The sequence below is a fragment of the Oncorhynchus gorbuscha genome, linkage group LG05 (assembly GCF_021184085.1).
Source record: "Oncorhynchus gorbuscha isolate QuinsamMale2020 ecotype Even-year linkage group LG05, OgorEven_v1.0, whole genome shotgun sequence".
NCBI classification, from domain to species: Eukaryota; Metazoa; Chordata; class Actinopteri; order Salmoniformes; family Salmonidae; genus Oncorhynchus; species Oncorhynchus gorbuscha.
The window spans coordinates 75,109,539-75,126,375 of record NC_060177.1 but is presented as its reverse complement, the minus strand read 5'-3'; the positions used below and the strand labels follow the sequence as shown (position 1 = coordinate 75,126,375).

Sequence of the window (16,837 nt, the reverse complement as noted above, 5' to 3'; positions counted from 1 at the left end):
GGACAAAAGAAGAACTAGCTAAAGAATTAATCAACGGAGGAAAGATTCGCATGTTGCCCTGGTATTCAGAGAAGGGACGATTTATGTTGACGCATGCGGAAACACATCTCTAACATTTTTATTTTTACCGTTCCGCTTGAATCCATTTTACACCAAGAAAATTTGCCACACATTTAAATAATTCATGTTTAATATTTTGAAATGTTATATGTAGCAATGTGACTCCATTAAAGCCGTTTTGTTGATTTACATACCTTGGAAACTAAATGCTAAGAGTATCGGTTCACATCGGACACATAACAACGTTGGATCACAACAAACAACTCAAAATCCGGAAGCAATACCATACCTGCTTTTGACAGCTCCTCGTTCACTCTCATTTAACTACGAACAATAGCTTTTTATTATGGATTTTTCTATAACTTTGATACGTTTGTGTATTATCTTCATAGGATAATCATGCAAAACTGTAAGGATCTTAACGCAAATGTTTACACTAGTTGTTTTAGCGCTAAACATTTACCTTGTGTTCAAACAGCAGTTAGAACTTATTATCAAGCGGTGGGTATCTACTAGCTAGCCAGTACAGTAGATCTACAAATAATTGTCATGTTAAAACATCTTGTTGGATAACTGTACTAGTTTGCGAGCTAACGTTAGTTAGTTAACTAGAAACCAAAAATTGTTTGCCAAACAGGTGTTATTGAGAAAGCTTGGCTGCTCCACTAACACACAGTTCGAGGATATCCTGACAAAGGCAAGTAGGCCCACGCATTGTGAGTATTTATTAAAATTGTACTGAATGATTAGTCTCGAAAACCGGAGCGTTTGAAAATTGTGGGAGGCAACGCGGATGTCTAGACACTACTGAATGATCTTTCCATTTTGATGTGTGGTTAAATGTTTCCTTTCTAGATTGCCAAAGAAGTTTAATGGCGTCAGAGCCTTGGCGTGAAGTCAGCTGAGAGAGCTGCTGCCATAAGGGAGATTTATAAACCCCTCCATGACCATGTCTACCATCTACAGGTAGGAAGGAAGCCTACAATACTTTAGTCTCCATACACACTAAGATTGTAAAGTGTAATATTTGACTTACACTCTTTATGAATCCTGTTGGGCTCCAGAGTTTAAGCAGATGATGGATTATTGTTGAAGTGATGAGACCAGTAGAGGTTACGTTTTCCATAAAGAGTTCCTATTTGAAATAGGTGGTCCATGTCATTATTTTAAATCTTTTGAAGCCCCAAGGATCTTGCGCTTGCCTGTGTTTAAAAAAAAATGTACCGCTTCTGTGATGAGCTGGAACACTTTGAACAGTCTACAGACCCAACAGAATGAACTACAGGGTATGCTTCCTCTTTCATATAAAATACATCTGTAGGCTATTAGATATGGAGACCTCAGGCAAAATATTCAATGTATCAAGTGTTACCTGTGGTAACTCATGGTCCTTTTGTTTGCGATGTTCTTTCGTCCACACAGATCCTCCTGAACGAGCTAGGATTTGACAATGGCTTTTACCACCCTTCTCCGTGTGCAGTATCTGTAGCCTCTCACATCTCTGCTCTACCCTAACTGTTGTGGACGCTGCCTAGACAGCCACAAGGCCTTCATGGTGAAATGACATTCATGAAGACCTGGACCTCGTCTACCATTACGACAATGCAGAGGTCACTCAATGTGTCTCTGGGGAAAAAGTTTGCTGAAGGGAACCTCTACTTTGGTGACATGAAACAGGTGCCTAATCAGAGCCAATTTGGGAAGTGTAATAACCCAATATCCAATTTATTATAGATATTGAAATATTTGAATTGATCTTATGTAGAATGAAAGAACAAATTAAGCTGTGATCTTGATTTAGGTTCATACTATCTCTCATTGATTCCACGCACTGTGGTTTTAAAACCATGCCAGTTCATACAGGTTACACACTGTTATATTTCGGGTTAGGAAATCTCCCAGAAGTATTAGTTGCACAAACAAAAGTCGCCACAGCCCAATGAGTAAACATTCTCATTGTTAGTCTAGTGTGGCTCATTGGTTGATAGTGTTTTCCTGACCCTGCAGGTGCTTCTGAGTGAGAGTGTCTACAGAGGTAGAGCAGGGAATGACAGAGGGTCTCCTATACAGAGGACAACACATGCACGGTGCCCTGCCCATCTCCTCTGGCCAGTGCTGGAACCTCATTGTCTGGATGAGGGCCTCACAGGAGAGGAAAAAACTGTGCCCCATGTGCAAAAAGAAGCCTACCTTGGTCGAGGGACAGAGCTTCACAGATGGTTTCACCAGTGACTCAGGGATGTCTCTTCTACAGGATGTATCATGCGTTCCGCGTTAACTTAATGCTGCTGGTCCATATGTATTTGTGTATGATTTGTTTCTGGATGTCTGCTTATCGTGGACATTATCGCATGTGCCAAAAAAAGAGTTATAGAGAGGAAACGTGGTAGACATTAGGAACATTATTTCTACATAACACTGCACTACATACTTCATTACGCAGTGTCACATTTATTCCAATCTATTCTAAATTATCATGTCCATAAAAAATGTGTAGCCTGTGATTTGAATGGTCTTTTGTCCCGGTAGGGATATTACATATCCAAAAGTCAAGAGACACTAGTGAAGAAAACCTGAGCGTTCACCTTTGTACCTTACTTTTAGTGGGCTTGCTTCTTGTTCACAGAAATTGGGAAATATTTTAAATGCTGTAAACTTTATACATAATGTAAGTAATATAAATACATTCATAGCTGTAGTTATCTTAGTACGTCAGTAATATATTTTTAGAAAACAATAATGCACAGGCATTTCTCTGTATTGGTAAAATCAATAATATTGAAAGGATCAACAACACATTTACACACCAAATATCTGAAGAATACAGTTCGTACATAGTATAAATCATATTTAATTTAATAAACCATAATTGATAATCAATTTCTTGCCCCTTTGTGCATGCCTCTTTTGTTGTCAAGTATGGTAACCCCTCCTTCCTAATTGTCCTCCATTACACCCTGTTGTTCAGTGTCTGCACAGTAATTGCACACAGTCATTTACACACAGTAGGGAATAATAACGTGATTGCAAAACACTGTATTCAACCATGTTATTATCAAATCAATCCTTTTCAGCACTAAAAACAATATTCAGTCCAGTGGGCTATTCCATTTTTTTGGTTGTTTCTTTTTTCCAATGGCTTGAAAACACAAGAGGGAACAGGGAATAGGAAAGCTAGTTTGCTAGCAGAAGAGATGCACCATATAACCTCTCAACACACATACACACACACACCAAAACATTTATTTTATTTAGCTAAATAAGGATATTCAAAAACTCATTTGTCACATGAAAAGGCAGGCCATGTTAACAATCACCTACAGTACATTGAAATTCTGGATTGCACTTAAAGTTATCCTGGACCTTATACGTTATACTTACTATAACTGTGTGTATAAAACATTAGGAACACCTGCTCTTTCCAAGACAGACTGACCAGGTGAATCCAGGTGAAAGCTATGATCTCTTATTGATGTCACTTGTTAAATCCACTTCAACCAGTGTAGATTAAGGGGAGGAGACAGGTTAAAGAACCATTTTTAAGCCTTGAGACATGGGTTGTGTATATGTGCCATTCAGAGGGTAAATGGGCAACAGAAAATATGTATTAAGTTCCTTTGAACAAAGTATGGTAGTAGGTGCCAGGTGCACCGGTTTGTATCAAGAACTGTAACCATGCTGTTTTTTTCATGCTCAACCGTTTCCAGTGTGTATCAAGAATGGTCCACCACCAAAAGGACATCCAGCCAACATGACAACTGTGGGAAGCATCGGAGTCAACATGGGCCAGCATCCCTGTGGAACGCTTTCAACACCTTGTAGACAATGTTCCCTCTTAGCTGCGTGTGTGTGCAGAATAAATATTGGCCCATGCAGAGATGCAGGAGATTGAACTTGACTCAACTTTCTAGAGTTTTCCCCCTTAGTTAACACTATCCAAGCTTCCCTTTACTGTGGGAATAGTGATCAAATCCACCCAATATTAGTCACTTTCAATGCAGCATACCGAAACAAAACAAACTATGCAAGAACTATGCAAGTATGCAAAGCTAAGTATGCAAGATATTTTGTTGTAGGCTTTCTATTAAATTGACTCTCACCACTCAGCCCGTACTCTACACAAACACAGGACTGTGTTTACAGCATGAGTGGTAGTGAGTAGTATTTTTGAGATCAAAGCCAGAGTTGCATATAGCCACCTGGGCACATTTGTTCTTATCCTTTGCTATATCCTTTGCTAGTTAGTGAGCTATTAGCCCAGTTATTGCTAATTTGTAGTCAGCAATGGGGGAGTGATTGCTTCCAACAATAGCACAAATGTGTACATTTCCAGACATCTTTCAAAAGCGAGTCAGGTAAAGAGCTTTTTTTTTGTCTTAAAGGGGTCAATGTCCTATTTTGAGACAGGCTTGAATAAGCTAAGTAGCCAATAGGCATAGGTTAGCATAATTTGTCTGATTTTCTATAATAATTGTATGGGAATAGTTGTGCATTTTTTGTAAAGTGTTTCTTGCATCAAACAACACAACAACATATTCAGTCACCTCCTAGTCTGAAGGACAAGTGGATAAACAGGTTAATGTCAAGCCCTGCATGTTTTTTTCTAAAGTCATGGAATATAGGCCTACATTGAACACCACACATTGGCTGCTATTGAAGGCTGAATGATAGAACAGCTATTTCCATGTTAAAATGTTATGGGATGCATTTTATACATTGTTTTTCATGGTAGGACACTCTGGTAGGCCTAATTTAAGATCAAATAGCCACAGGAGCCTACTTGACCACTGTTTGCAACTGTAAGTTAAAGCAGGTACAGCTTCAATGGTCATAGTAAATGGACGCTGGAAGTTGCACAGAATTGTCACAACATTAAAGTTTGCACTCAGCAGAACTGAAATTTACTCAGTGCCCCAAACAATTTGGGGGAACATTGAGTCCATGCCCCAACGTATTGAAGCTATTCTGAGGGCAAAAGGGGGTGCAACTCAATATCAGAAAAGCATTCCTAATGTTTTGTACACTCAGTGTAACTTTCTGTATGAACAAACTGTGAAAAAATACTATATATACAGTACCAGTCAAAGTTTGGAAACACCTACTCATTTTATACATTGTAGAATAATAGTGAAGACATCAAAACGATGAAAACACATATGGAATCATGCAGTAACCAAAAAAGTGTTAAACATTGATTGTCCTGTTGAAAAACAAACGATAGTCCCACTAAGCGCAAACCAGATGGGATGGCGTATCACTGCAGAATGCTGTGGTAGCCATGCTGGTTAAGTCTACCTTGAATTCTAAGTACATCACAGACAGTGTCACCAGCAAAGCACCCCACATCATCACACCTCCTCCTTCACGGTGGGAACCACACATGCAGAGATCATCCGTTCACCTACTCTGTGTCTCAGAAAGACATCACACCTCCTCCTCCATGCTTCACGGTGGGAACCACACATGCAGAGATCATCCGTTCACCTACTCTGCGTCTCAGAAAGACATCACACCTCCTCCTCCATGCTTCACGGTGGGAACCACACATGCAGAGATCATCCGTTCACCTACTCTGCGTCTCAGAAAGACATCACACCTCCTCCTCCATGCTTCACGGTGGGAACCACACATGCAGAGATCATCCGTTCACCTACTCTGTGTCTCAGAAAGACATCACACCTCCTCCTCCATGCTTCACGGTGGGAACCACACATGCAGAGATCATCCGTTCACCTACTCTGCGTCTCACAAAGACACACATTTGGATTCATCAGACTTAAGGACAGATTTCCACCGGTCTAAAGTTCATTGATTGTGTTTCTTGGCCCAATCAAGTCTCTTCTTATTATTGGTGTCCTTTAATAGTGGTTTCTATGCAACAATTAAACCACGAAGGCCTGATTTAACACTGTCTCCTCTGAACAGTTGATGTTGAGATGTGTCTGTTACTTGAACTCTGTGAAGCATTCATTTGGACTGCAATCAGAGGTGCAGTTAACTCTATTGAACTTATCCTCTGCGGCAGAGGTAACCCTGGGTCTTCCTTTCCTATGGCGGTCCTCACGAGAGCCAGTTTCATCATAGCGCTAGATGGTTTTTGCGACTGCACTTGAAGATCTTTAAAATTTCTTGACATTTTCAGGACTGACTGACCTTCATGTCTTAAAGTAATGATGGACTGTTTTATCAAACAGGGCTATTTTCTGTATACCACCCCTACCTTGTCACAACACAACTGATTGTCTCAAACACATTAAGAAGGAATTAAATTCCACAAATTAACATTTAACAAGGCATACCTGTTAATTTAAATGCATTCCAAGTGACTACCTGGAAGCTGGTTGAAGCTGGTTGAGAGAATGCCAAGAGTTTGCAAAGATGTAATCAAGGCAAAGGGTGGCTACTTTGAATAATCTAAAATGCAAAATATAATTAGATTTGTTTAACACTTTTTTGGTTACTACATGATTTCACATGTGTTATTTCATAGTGTTGATCTCTTCACTATTATTCTACAATGTAGAAAATAGTACAAATAAAGAAAAACCCTTGAATGAGTAGGTGTGTCCAAACCTTTGACTGGTACTCTATATATTTATAGAAATAGAAATATCTTGACATAAAATATATTCTTATATACAGCACATACAGAGGAGATCCTTCACTCCACCTTTCTCCTATATCCCTCTACGTTGTTTCTAAAGCTACACGTGTCCTGAAGATTATACAGTCAACATGTTCTCAACAGAGATATCCATGACAATTTACGACAGCAAAGAGCCTCCTAGGTTAAAAGCAGAAGCTGTTGCTTGGACTTTGGACACATCAAAATGGACAGCTATATGAGGAATCAGATCAAGTATAAATGCACTGTACATTCAAGCTAAGTTATTCCATGTACATGTATTCCCAGCATCTAATTTCTTTACATTAGGTGTCATATGCTGTCAGCTGTTAGTCCATGACACCTTGCACTGTCCTCTGCAGGCATTCTAGAAGAGTCATAATGTGTGAGTGGGTCAGCGCTCTAAAGCTATGTACTGTAGAGCGTCCGCGTTCGACCCACGTATGCCACTGCTCTGTCACACTGTAGTCAGTGCCTACAGCGTTGTTTCGCTGCTCATGTCCCTGTGGCGGGGGTGGTCAGTGTCTGTGTCGTAGTCCGACTCCATCTCGATCTTCACCTGGGGCACGGGGAAGGCCATGCCACGGCCGTGGGCCATAGGCACCGCCGGGGACGATGGGCAGGAGATCTTCAGATGCAAGGTGATGCTGAGGAACGGCAAGTCCCAGTTATCATACATATCATACATACCTGTATGTATGTCCTGTGTGGTTCAGATGGGTTTGATTCTCGCTGGGGCCACCCATATGAAAATGTATACATGCACTATTGTAAGTCGCTTAGGATAAAAGAGTCTGCAAAATTACATATATGACATACACAGTGAAAGAAACAGAGAAGGGAGGGGGGACTGGAGACAGGCGAGGGGGAAGATAACCTTGGGCTAGACAGGGGTGGTCTGTAGTGAGATGTCATCTGGAGCTGGTGCCAGAGAGTACCAGAGAGTGAATTAGACTAGAGGACAGGTTGGGCAAATTAATGTGAAACAACATGACAGAGAGTTAGACGAGCTGTCAACTGTGATTGAAGTCTGTTCTTTATGCCGTAGTGTTCCAAGCCTTTCTGCAGTGTAGTTCGCAGCCTATGGGGGATGTGAGATGTGGGGAGGAATGCAATGCACAGTTTGTGATGCAAAACTAACAGTAAAAGAAACAAAGTTTCTCCTTATGTTGCAGTTTCTCCTCTCCTAATTTCACAGTCTTCAGGAGTTGTTTTTTTTTAGCAAATATGTAGGCCTAATGTATACTGCTGAACCATGCTTCCTTAAAAGCAATGCAGACATGAATTTGATCATTGACTCCTTATGTCAAATAGAAATTAAGGCAACACGCAGATAACATGACTAAAAGGATAGAGGGGAGAGTAATATTCAACTATATGGAATGAAAACACTACTAAGAACAAAACAGTAGTGTTCGTGAATGGGACCCATCGATAGACTACTAGACTATTGGGTACATACAACAACACATGGAGGAAAAAGAAACAACCAAAACTCTGAGAAAGGCCTGATGCATGTGGTATGAGGTCACAGTGCACCAAACACTGTTCACTCTCAAATACCGCTATCTGCTACATACAGATAGAATGTCAAACTTTTATTCATCTATTCAAATATGCCACACATTTCTACAGAATATAAACCAAGCCGGTGCCTTAAAAGTAGGAAGGAAGAATACATAGGAGATAGTGTATGACTAGTGTGTTGGAATTATGCACATGCATGTGATGTGTCTACACATCGAGACACATTGACACAAAATTACACAACTAGTTTTCATAACACATAGGAGTGCAGGGAAAATAGCAGCAAGGGCTGCTTAGCAAAACCCAAAATAACATCTGCATTGCATTAAAGTGCATGAAGAGAAGGGTATGAAGGCATGAGATATAGCTTATACTTCAGCCCAGCCTTGGCAGAACACTATGGAATACTGGGTCTGTGAGAAATTATGTGTGGAATTATGGATGCTGTGTGTGTGTGTGTGTGTGTGTGTTTCTATATCTGCTTATATCTGCCAGGCTGATGTTTCATGTTTATGTAATCTATGAATCAGGGGAAGTATTTGCCTGGCTGGCAGTGAGCAGCCCACTGTGACTGGGCGTCAACGGGCTGCAGGAGGTCACTGTAGGGGACGTGTAGTTTGAGCACACAGTACCTGCGGTCCACGTCAGACTCAGAGCTGGGCGAGCAGTTGGAGTACGCGTGGTACTTCTCCTTCATACAAACACATGCACACACACACACAAAACAGAGAGACACACACAAAACACAGCCATCAGAAATTAATTATTTAGCAAGAATTGTTTTTCTCTAAACCAGCCAGCTGGTGGCAGTAAAACCTAACATGTCTCACCTCGTCTTCACTGTCGTCTGATCTCCCTTTCTTCTTGTCTTTCTTCTTTGTGTCATCTTTATCACCCTTCTTCTTCTTGTCTTTCCCAGGCAGGATATCATCTATCCAGGCGAGGTCGTGTTGAGAGAACACCATGTCCAGCATCTTACGCACCACCAGCAACCCCAGGATCTGATGGTCGCACAAGCAATTTACTTCATAAGTAACCAACATTTACATCATAGGTAACCAACATTTACTTCATAAGTAACCAACATTTACTTCATAAGTAACCAACATTTACTTCATAAGTAACCAACATTTACTTCATAAGTAACCAACATTTACTTCATAAGTAACCAACATTTACATCATAGGTAACCAACATTTACATCATAGGTAACCAACATTTACATCATAAGTAACCAACATTTACTTCATAAGTAACCAACATTTACTTCATAAGTAACCAACATTTACTTCATAAGTAACCAACATTTACTTCATAAGTAACCAACATTTACTTCATAAGTAACCAACATTTACTTCATAAGTAACCAACATTTACATCATAAGTGTCACAACTCCCACCGAAGGTGGCTCCTCTTCCTGTTCGGGCAGCGCTCGGCGCTCGTTGTCACTGGTCTACTAGCTGCCAAAGTTCCCTTTTCCCTTTTCTGTTGGTTTTGTCTTATTGGTAACACCTGTTTCTTGTTTAGGTTTTTAGTTGGGCTATTTAAGCCGGTAAGGCCCGCCTGCTCTTTGTGCGGGCTTATTTTTCCCTCTGTGTTTGTGTGTGGTAGTGCATTTCAGTTTTGTTTTTTCTCCGGACTGCTTAGGTCCTGGTTTTGGGCCGGTCGTTTATGTGCGCCCTGTATTTGGCGTGTCCTATTTTCTCTGTGCCAGAAATTAAAGCATTGTTCTGTACCTTCTGCCTTTTGCGCCTGACTCCGCACCCACTACGCCTGAGTGCTTCACAATAACTAACCAACATTTACTTCATAAGTAACAAACATTTACATCCTATCAGGTCATTTGTATGTTGATGGTTGCTTGAATGTATACCGAAACACGGCCATTGGGACTGTTGGTAATACATCTAAGTAATACTTTGTTATGCATTAATGCATGGGTTAAACTAATTTGATGGAGGGCCAAGTGTATGCATGTTTTCGCTCCTCCCATGTACCTGATTGATCAATTAAGGTCATTTATTTAGTAAGAACTTCCCTCACCTGCTTTTCTAGGTCTTAATTAGACACAAATTGAAAGAAAATAGTAAAAAACAGCAGATACTCTGCCCTCCATGGGAACGAGTCTGACACCCCTGCATTAATACTTGTGCTATTCAAAAGCGAGTCATGAATAATACCATGACAGGGAAGAGGATGGCCAGGACGGTGGACTTGAGCACCCAAAGGACAGCCAGACAGATGATCTGGACCAGGGTGAAGAGGTGGACCCTCCTCAGAGGCACGTGACGCAGGAAAGGGAAGTCTGGCTGGTACTTGGACGGCATCATGTACAACTTGATCCTCTCCCAGAACTACAGAGGAGTGACAGGGGAGACATAATGAGAACACACACACACACACACCCTAGCCATGCTCTGAGCAGCCTAGCTAACACCCTAATTAAAATGCATCTCCAGTTGCTTAGATGCTGCTAGAATACATAGCTACATTCCCTCCAGACACACACATTCTCAGAAGGAAGATAACCACACTACAGAGAATACTAAAAAGCCCATACCATGAGAGTTTGATTTGACACATAACCACCGGTTGTCGACTGTTTTCTGGTCTCTACATACCTGAATGCCACTGAGAGATGCCACGCCCATGTAGAGAAACACACCATAGAGCACTGGCATGGGTATGAACTGTGAGTGGACCAGAGGGAGAACACACAGTTAAACTACATAGACAACATCAACACATCATCCTGTTGATCCCTTGTAATGGCATGTGTTGGTATAAAAAACACACTGATTGCACCCAAAATTGCAACATATTCCTTAATCAGTGCACTACTTTTGACCAGGTTCCATAAGTCTCTGGTCAAATGTAGTGCACAGAATAGGGAATAGGGTGCCATTTGGGCCACGGCCACTGTTATCTTTCATCAATAAGCCTAGTTTAGGTTGGAGGAAATGATCATATTTTACTGACCTGTAGAACGGGAGCCAAGAAGATGGAGACTCCAGTGAGAACAAACACCAGAATCCCTGTCAGTCTCTGCTCCCTATACATGAGAGAGAGACAGATACAGAGAGAACAAACACCAGAATCCCTGTCAGTCTCTGCTCCCTATACATTAGAGAGAGACAGATACAGAGAGACACAGAGAGAACAAACACCAGAATCCCTGTCAGTCTCTGCTCCCTATACATTAGAGAGGGAGAGATACAGAGAGACACAGTGAGAACAAACACCAGAATCCCTGTCAGTCTCTGCTCCCTATACATTAGAGAGAGAGAGATACAGAGAGACACAGAGAGAACAAACACCAGAATCCCTGTCAGTCTCTGCTCCCTATACATTAGAGAGGGAGAGATACAGAGAGACACAGTGAGAACAAACACCAGAATCCCTGTCAGTCTCTGCTCCCTATACATTAGAGAGAGAGAGATACAGAGAGACACAGAGAGAACAAACACCAGAATCCCTGTCAGTCTCTGCTCCCTATACATTAGAGAGGGAGAGATACAGAGAGACACAGTGAGAACAAACACCAGAATCCCTGTCAGTCTCTGCTCCCTATACATTAGAGAGAGAGAGATACAGAGAGACACAGAGAGAACAAACACCAGAATCCCTGTCAGTCTCTGCTCCCTATACATGAGAGAGAGACAGATACAGAGAGAACAAACACCAGAATCCCTGTCAGTCTCTGCTCCCTATACATTAGAGAGAGAGAGATACAGAGAGACACAGAGAGAACAAACACCAGAATCCCTGTCAGTCTCTGCTCCCTATACATGAGAGAGAGACAGATACAGAGAGAACAAACACCAGAATCCCTGTCAGTCTCTGCTCCCTATACATGAGAGAGAGACAGATACAGAGAGAACAAACACCAGAATCCCTGTCAGTCTCTGCTCCCTATACATGAGAGAGAGACAGATACAGAGAGAACAAACACCAGAATCCCTGTCAGTCTCTGCTCCCTATACATGAGAGAGAGACAGATACAGAGAGAACAAACACCAGAATCCCTGTCAGTCTCTGCTCCCTATACATGAGAGAGAGACAGATACAGAGAGAACAAACACCAGAATCCCTGTCAGTCTCTGCTCCCTATACATGAGAGAGAGACAGATACAGAGAGAACAAACACCAGAATCCCTGTCAGTCTCTGCTCCCTATACATTAGAGAGAGAGAGATACAGAGAGACACAGTGAGAACAAACACCAGAATCCCTGTCAGTCTCTGCTCCCTATACATGAGAGAGAGACAGATACAGAGAGAACAAACACCAGAATCCCTGTCAGTCTCTGCTCCCTATACATTAGAGAGAGAGAGATACAGAGAGAACAAACACCAGAATCCCTGTGAGTCTCTGCTCCCTATACATTAGAGAGAGAGAGATACAGAGAGACACAGTGAGAACAAACACCAGAATCCCTGTCAGTCTCTGCTCCCTATACATGAGAGAGAGACAGATACAGAGAGAACAAACACCAGAATCCCTGTCAGTCTCTGCTCCCTATACATTAGAGAGAGAGAGATACAGAGAGACACAGTGAGAACAAACACCAGAATCCCTGTCAGTCTCTGCTCCCTATACATGAGAGAGAGACAGATACAGAGAGAACAAACACCAGAATCCCTGTCAGTCTCTGCTCCCTATACATTAGAGAGAGAGAGATACAGAGAGACACAGAGAGAACAAACACCAGAATCCCTGTCAGTCTCTGCTCCCTATACATTAGAGAGAGAGAGAGAGAGATACAGAGAGACACAGAGAGAACAAACACCAGAATCCCTGTCAGTCTCTGCTCCCTACACATGAGAGAGAGACAGATACAGAGAGAACAAACACCAGAATCCCTGTCAGTCTCTGCTCCCTATACATGAGAGAGAGAGACAGATACAGAGAGAACAAACACCAGAATCCCTGTCAGTCTCTGCTCCCTATACATTAGAGAGAGAGATACAGAGAGACACAGTGAGAACAAACACCAGAATCCCTGTCAGTCTCTGCTCCCTATACATTAGAGAGAGAGAGATACAGAGAGACACAGAGAGAACAAACACCAGAATCCCTGTCAGTCTCTGCTCCCTATACATTAGAGAGAGAGAGATACAGAGAGAACAAACACCAGAATCCCTGTCAGTCTCTGCTCCCTACACATGAGAGAGAGACAGATACAGAGAGAACAAACACCAGAATCCCTGTCAGTCTCTGCTCCCTACACATGAGAGAGAGACAGATACAGAGAGAACAAACACCAGAATCCCTGTCAGTCTCTGCTCCCTATACATGAGAGAGAGAGACAGATACAGAGAGAACAAACACCAGAATCCCTGTCAGTCTCTGCTCCCTATACATTAGAGAGAGAGATACAGAGAGACACAGTGAGAACAAACACCAGAATCCCTGTCAGTCTCTGCTCCCTATACATTAGAGAGAGAGATACAGAGAGACACAGAGAGAACAAACACCAGAATCCCTGTCAGTCTCTGCTCCCTATACATTAGAGAGAGAGAGATACAGAGAGACACAGAGAGAACAAACACCAGAATCCCTGTCAGTCTCTGCTCCCTATACATGAGAGAGAGACAGATACAGAGAGAACAAACACCAGAATCCCTGTCAGTCTCTGCTCCCTATACATGAGAGAGAGACAGATACAGAGAGAACAAACACCAGAATCCCTGTCAGTCTCTGCTCCCTATACATGAGAGAGAGACAGATACAGAGAGAACAAACACCAGAATCCCTGTCAGTCTCTGCTCCCTATACATTAGAGAGAGAGATACAGAGAGACACAGTGAGAACAAACACCAGAATCCCTGTCAGTCTCTGCTCCCTATACATGAGAGAGAGACAGATACAGAGAGAACAAACACCAGAATCCCTGTCAGTCTCTGCTCCCTATACATTAGAGAGAGAGAGATACAGAGAGACACAGAGAGAACAAACACCAGAATCCCTGTCAGTCTCTGCTCCCTATACATGAGAGAGAGACAGATACAGAGAGAACAAACACCAGAATCCCTGTCAGTCTCTGCTCCCTATACATTAGAGAGAGAGAGATACAGAGAGACACAGTGAGAACAAACACCAGAATCCCTGTCAGTCTCTGCTCCCTATACATGAGAGAGAGACAGATACAGAGAGAACAAACACCAGAATCCCTGTCAGTCTCTGCTCCCTATACATTAGAGAGAGAGAGATACAGAGAGACACAGTGAGAACAAACACCAGAATCCCTGTCAGTCTCTGCTCCCTATACATGAGAGAGAGACAGATACAGAGAGAACAAACACCAGAATCCCTGTCAGTCTCTGCTCCCTATACATTAGAGAGAGAGAGATACAGAGAGACACAGAGAGAACAAACACCATAATCCCTGTCAGTCTCTGCTCCCTATACATTAGAGAGAGACAGATACAGAGAGAACAAACACCAGAATCCCTGTCAGTCTCTGCTCCCTATACATTAGAGAGAGAGAGATACAGAGAGAACAAACACCAGAATCCCTGTCAGTCTCTGCTCCCTATACATGAGAGAGAGACAGATACAGAGAGAACAAACACCAGAATCCCTGTCAGTCTCTGCTCCCTATACATGAGAGAGAGACAGATACAGAGAGAACAAACACCAGAATCCCTGTCAGTCTCTGCTCCCTATACATTAGAGAGAGAGATACAGAGAGACACAGTGAGAACAAACACCAGAATCCCTGTCAGTCTCTGCTCCCTATACATGAGAGAGAGACAGATACAGAGAGAACAAACACCAGAATCCCTGTCAGTCTCTGCTCCCTATACATTAGAGAGAGAGAGATACAGAGAGACACAGAGAGAACAAACACCAGAATCCCTGTCAGTCTCTGCTCCCTATACATGAGAGAGAGACAGATACAGAGAGAACAAACACCAGAATCCCTGTCAGTCTCTGCTCCCTATACATTAGAGAGAGAGAGATACAGAGAGACACAGTGAGAACAAACACCAGAATCCCTGTCAGTCTCTGCTCCCTATACATGAGAGAGAGACAGATACAGAGAGAACAAACACCAGAATCCCTGTCAGTCTCTGCTCCCTATACATTAGAGAGAGAGAGAGATACAGAGAGACACAGAGAGAACAAACACCAGAATCCCTGTCAGTCTCTGCTCCCTATACATTAGAGAGAGAGAGAGATACAGAGAGACACAGAGAGAACAAACACCAGAATCCCTGTCAGTCTCTGCTCCCTATACATTAGAGAGAGAGAGATACAGAGAGACACAGAGAGAACAAACACCAGAATCCCTGTCAGTCTCTGCTCCCTATACATTAGAGAGAGAGAGATACAGAGAGACACAGAGAGAACAAACACCAGAATCCCTGTCAGTCTCTGCTCCCTATACATTAGAGAGAGAGAGAGAGAGAGATACAGAGAGACACAGAGAGAACAAACACCAGAATCCCTGTCAGAGTCTGCTCCCTATACATTAGAGAGAGAGAGAGATACAGAGAGACACAGAGAGAACAAACACCAGAATCCCTGTCAGTCTCTGCTCCCTATACATTAGAGAGAGAGAGAGAGATACAGAGAGACACAGAGAGAACAAACACCAGAATCCCTGTCAGTCTCTGCTCCCTATACATGAGAGAGAGACAGATACAGAGAGAACAAACACCAGAATCCCTGTCAGTCTCTGCTCCCTATACATGAGAGAGAGACAGACACAGAGAGAACAAACACCAGAATCCCTGTCAGTCTCTGCTCCCTATACATTAGAGAGAGAGAGAGAGATACAGAGAGACACAGAGAGAACAAACACCAGAATCCCTGTCAGTCTCTGCTCCCTATACATTAGAGAGAGAGAGAGAGAGAGAGATACAGAGAGACACAGAGAGAACAAACACCAGAATCCCTGTCAGAGTCTGCTCCCTATACATTAGAGAGAGAGAGAGATACAGAGAGACACAGAGAGAACAAACACCAGAATCCCTGTCAGTCTCTGCTCCCTATACATTAGAGAGAGAGAGAGAGATACAGAGACACAGAGAGAACAAACACCAGAATCCCTGTCAGTCTCTGCTCCCTATACATGAGAGAGAGAGAGATACAGAGAGACACAGAGAGAACAAACACCAGAATCCCTGTCAGTCTCTGCTCCCTATACATTAGAGAGAGAGAGAGAGAGAGATACAGAGAGACACAGAGAGAACAAACACCAGAATCCCTGTCAGTCTCTGCTCCCTATACATTAGAGAGAGAGAGATACAGAGAGACACAGAGAGAACAAACACCAGAATCCCTGTCAGTCTCTGCTCCCTATACATTAGAGAGAGATACAGAGAGAACAAACACCAGAATCCCTGTCAGTCTCTGCTCCCTATACATTAGAGAGAGACACAGAGAGACACACAGAGAGAGACACAGAGAGAGACACAGAGAGACACACAGAGAGACACACAGAGAGACACAGAGAGACACACAGAGAGACACACAGAGAGACACAGAGAGACACAGAGAGAGACACAGAGAGAGACACAGAGAGAGACACAGAGAGAGACACAGAGAGACACAGAGAGACACAGAGAGACACAGAGAGACACAGAGAGACACAGAGAGAATGACTACCAGCAAACC

The 16,837-nt window shown here is 42.6% G+C and overlaps 1 protein-coding gene and 1 long non-coding RNA gene across 3 annotated transcripts in view; one reads left to right on the top strand and one right to left on the bottom strand.

The window, feature by feature from the left end:
- Positions 1-766: 766 nt before the first annotated feature.
- Positions 767-2,940, top strand: LOC124036501. 2 transcript variants are annotated; one of them, XR_006838915.1, is made up of 3 exons: positions 767-1,346; positions 1,483-1,737; positions 2,068-2,940. It is a non-coding gene; the product is annotated as an uncharacterized LOC124036501 (long non-coding RNA). The 2 variants fall into 2 exon arrangements; XR_006838914.1 differs by having other exon boundaries at positions 767-1,737.
- Positions 2,941-6,546: 3,606 nt separating this feature from the next.
- LOC124036500 (electrogenic sodium bicarbonate cotransporter 4-like) overlaps positions 6,547-16,837 on the bottom strand; it is a 45,554-nt gene continuing 35,263 nt past the window's right edge. The window contains 6 exon segments of the mRNA XM_046351165.1: positions 6,547-7,332; positions 8,845-8,903; positions 9,043-9,213; positions 10,394-10,567; positions 10,835-10,903; positions 11,193-11,265. Of these exon segments, the coding sequence (XP_046207121.1) occupies positions 7,161-7,332; positions 8,845-8,903; positions 9,043-9,213; positions 10,394-10,567; positions 10,835-10,903; positions 11,193-11,265 (718 nt within the window). The 3' untranslated portion in view covers positions 6,547-7,160.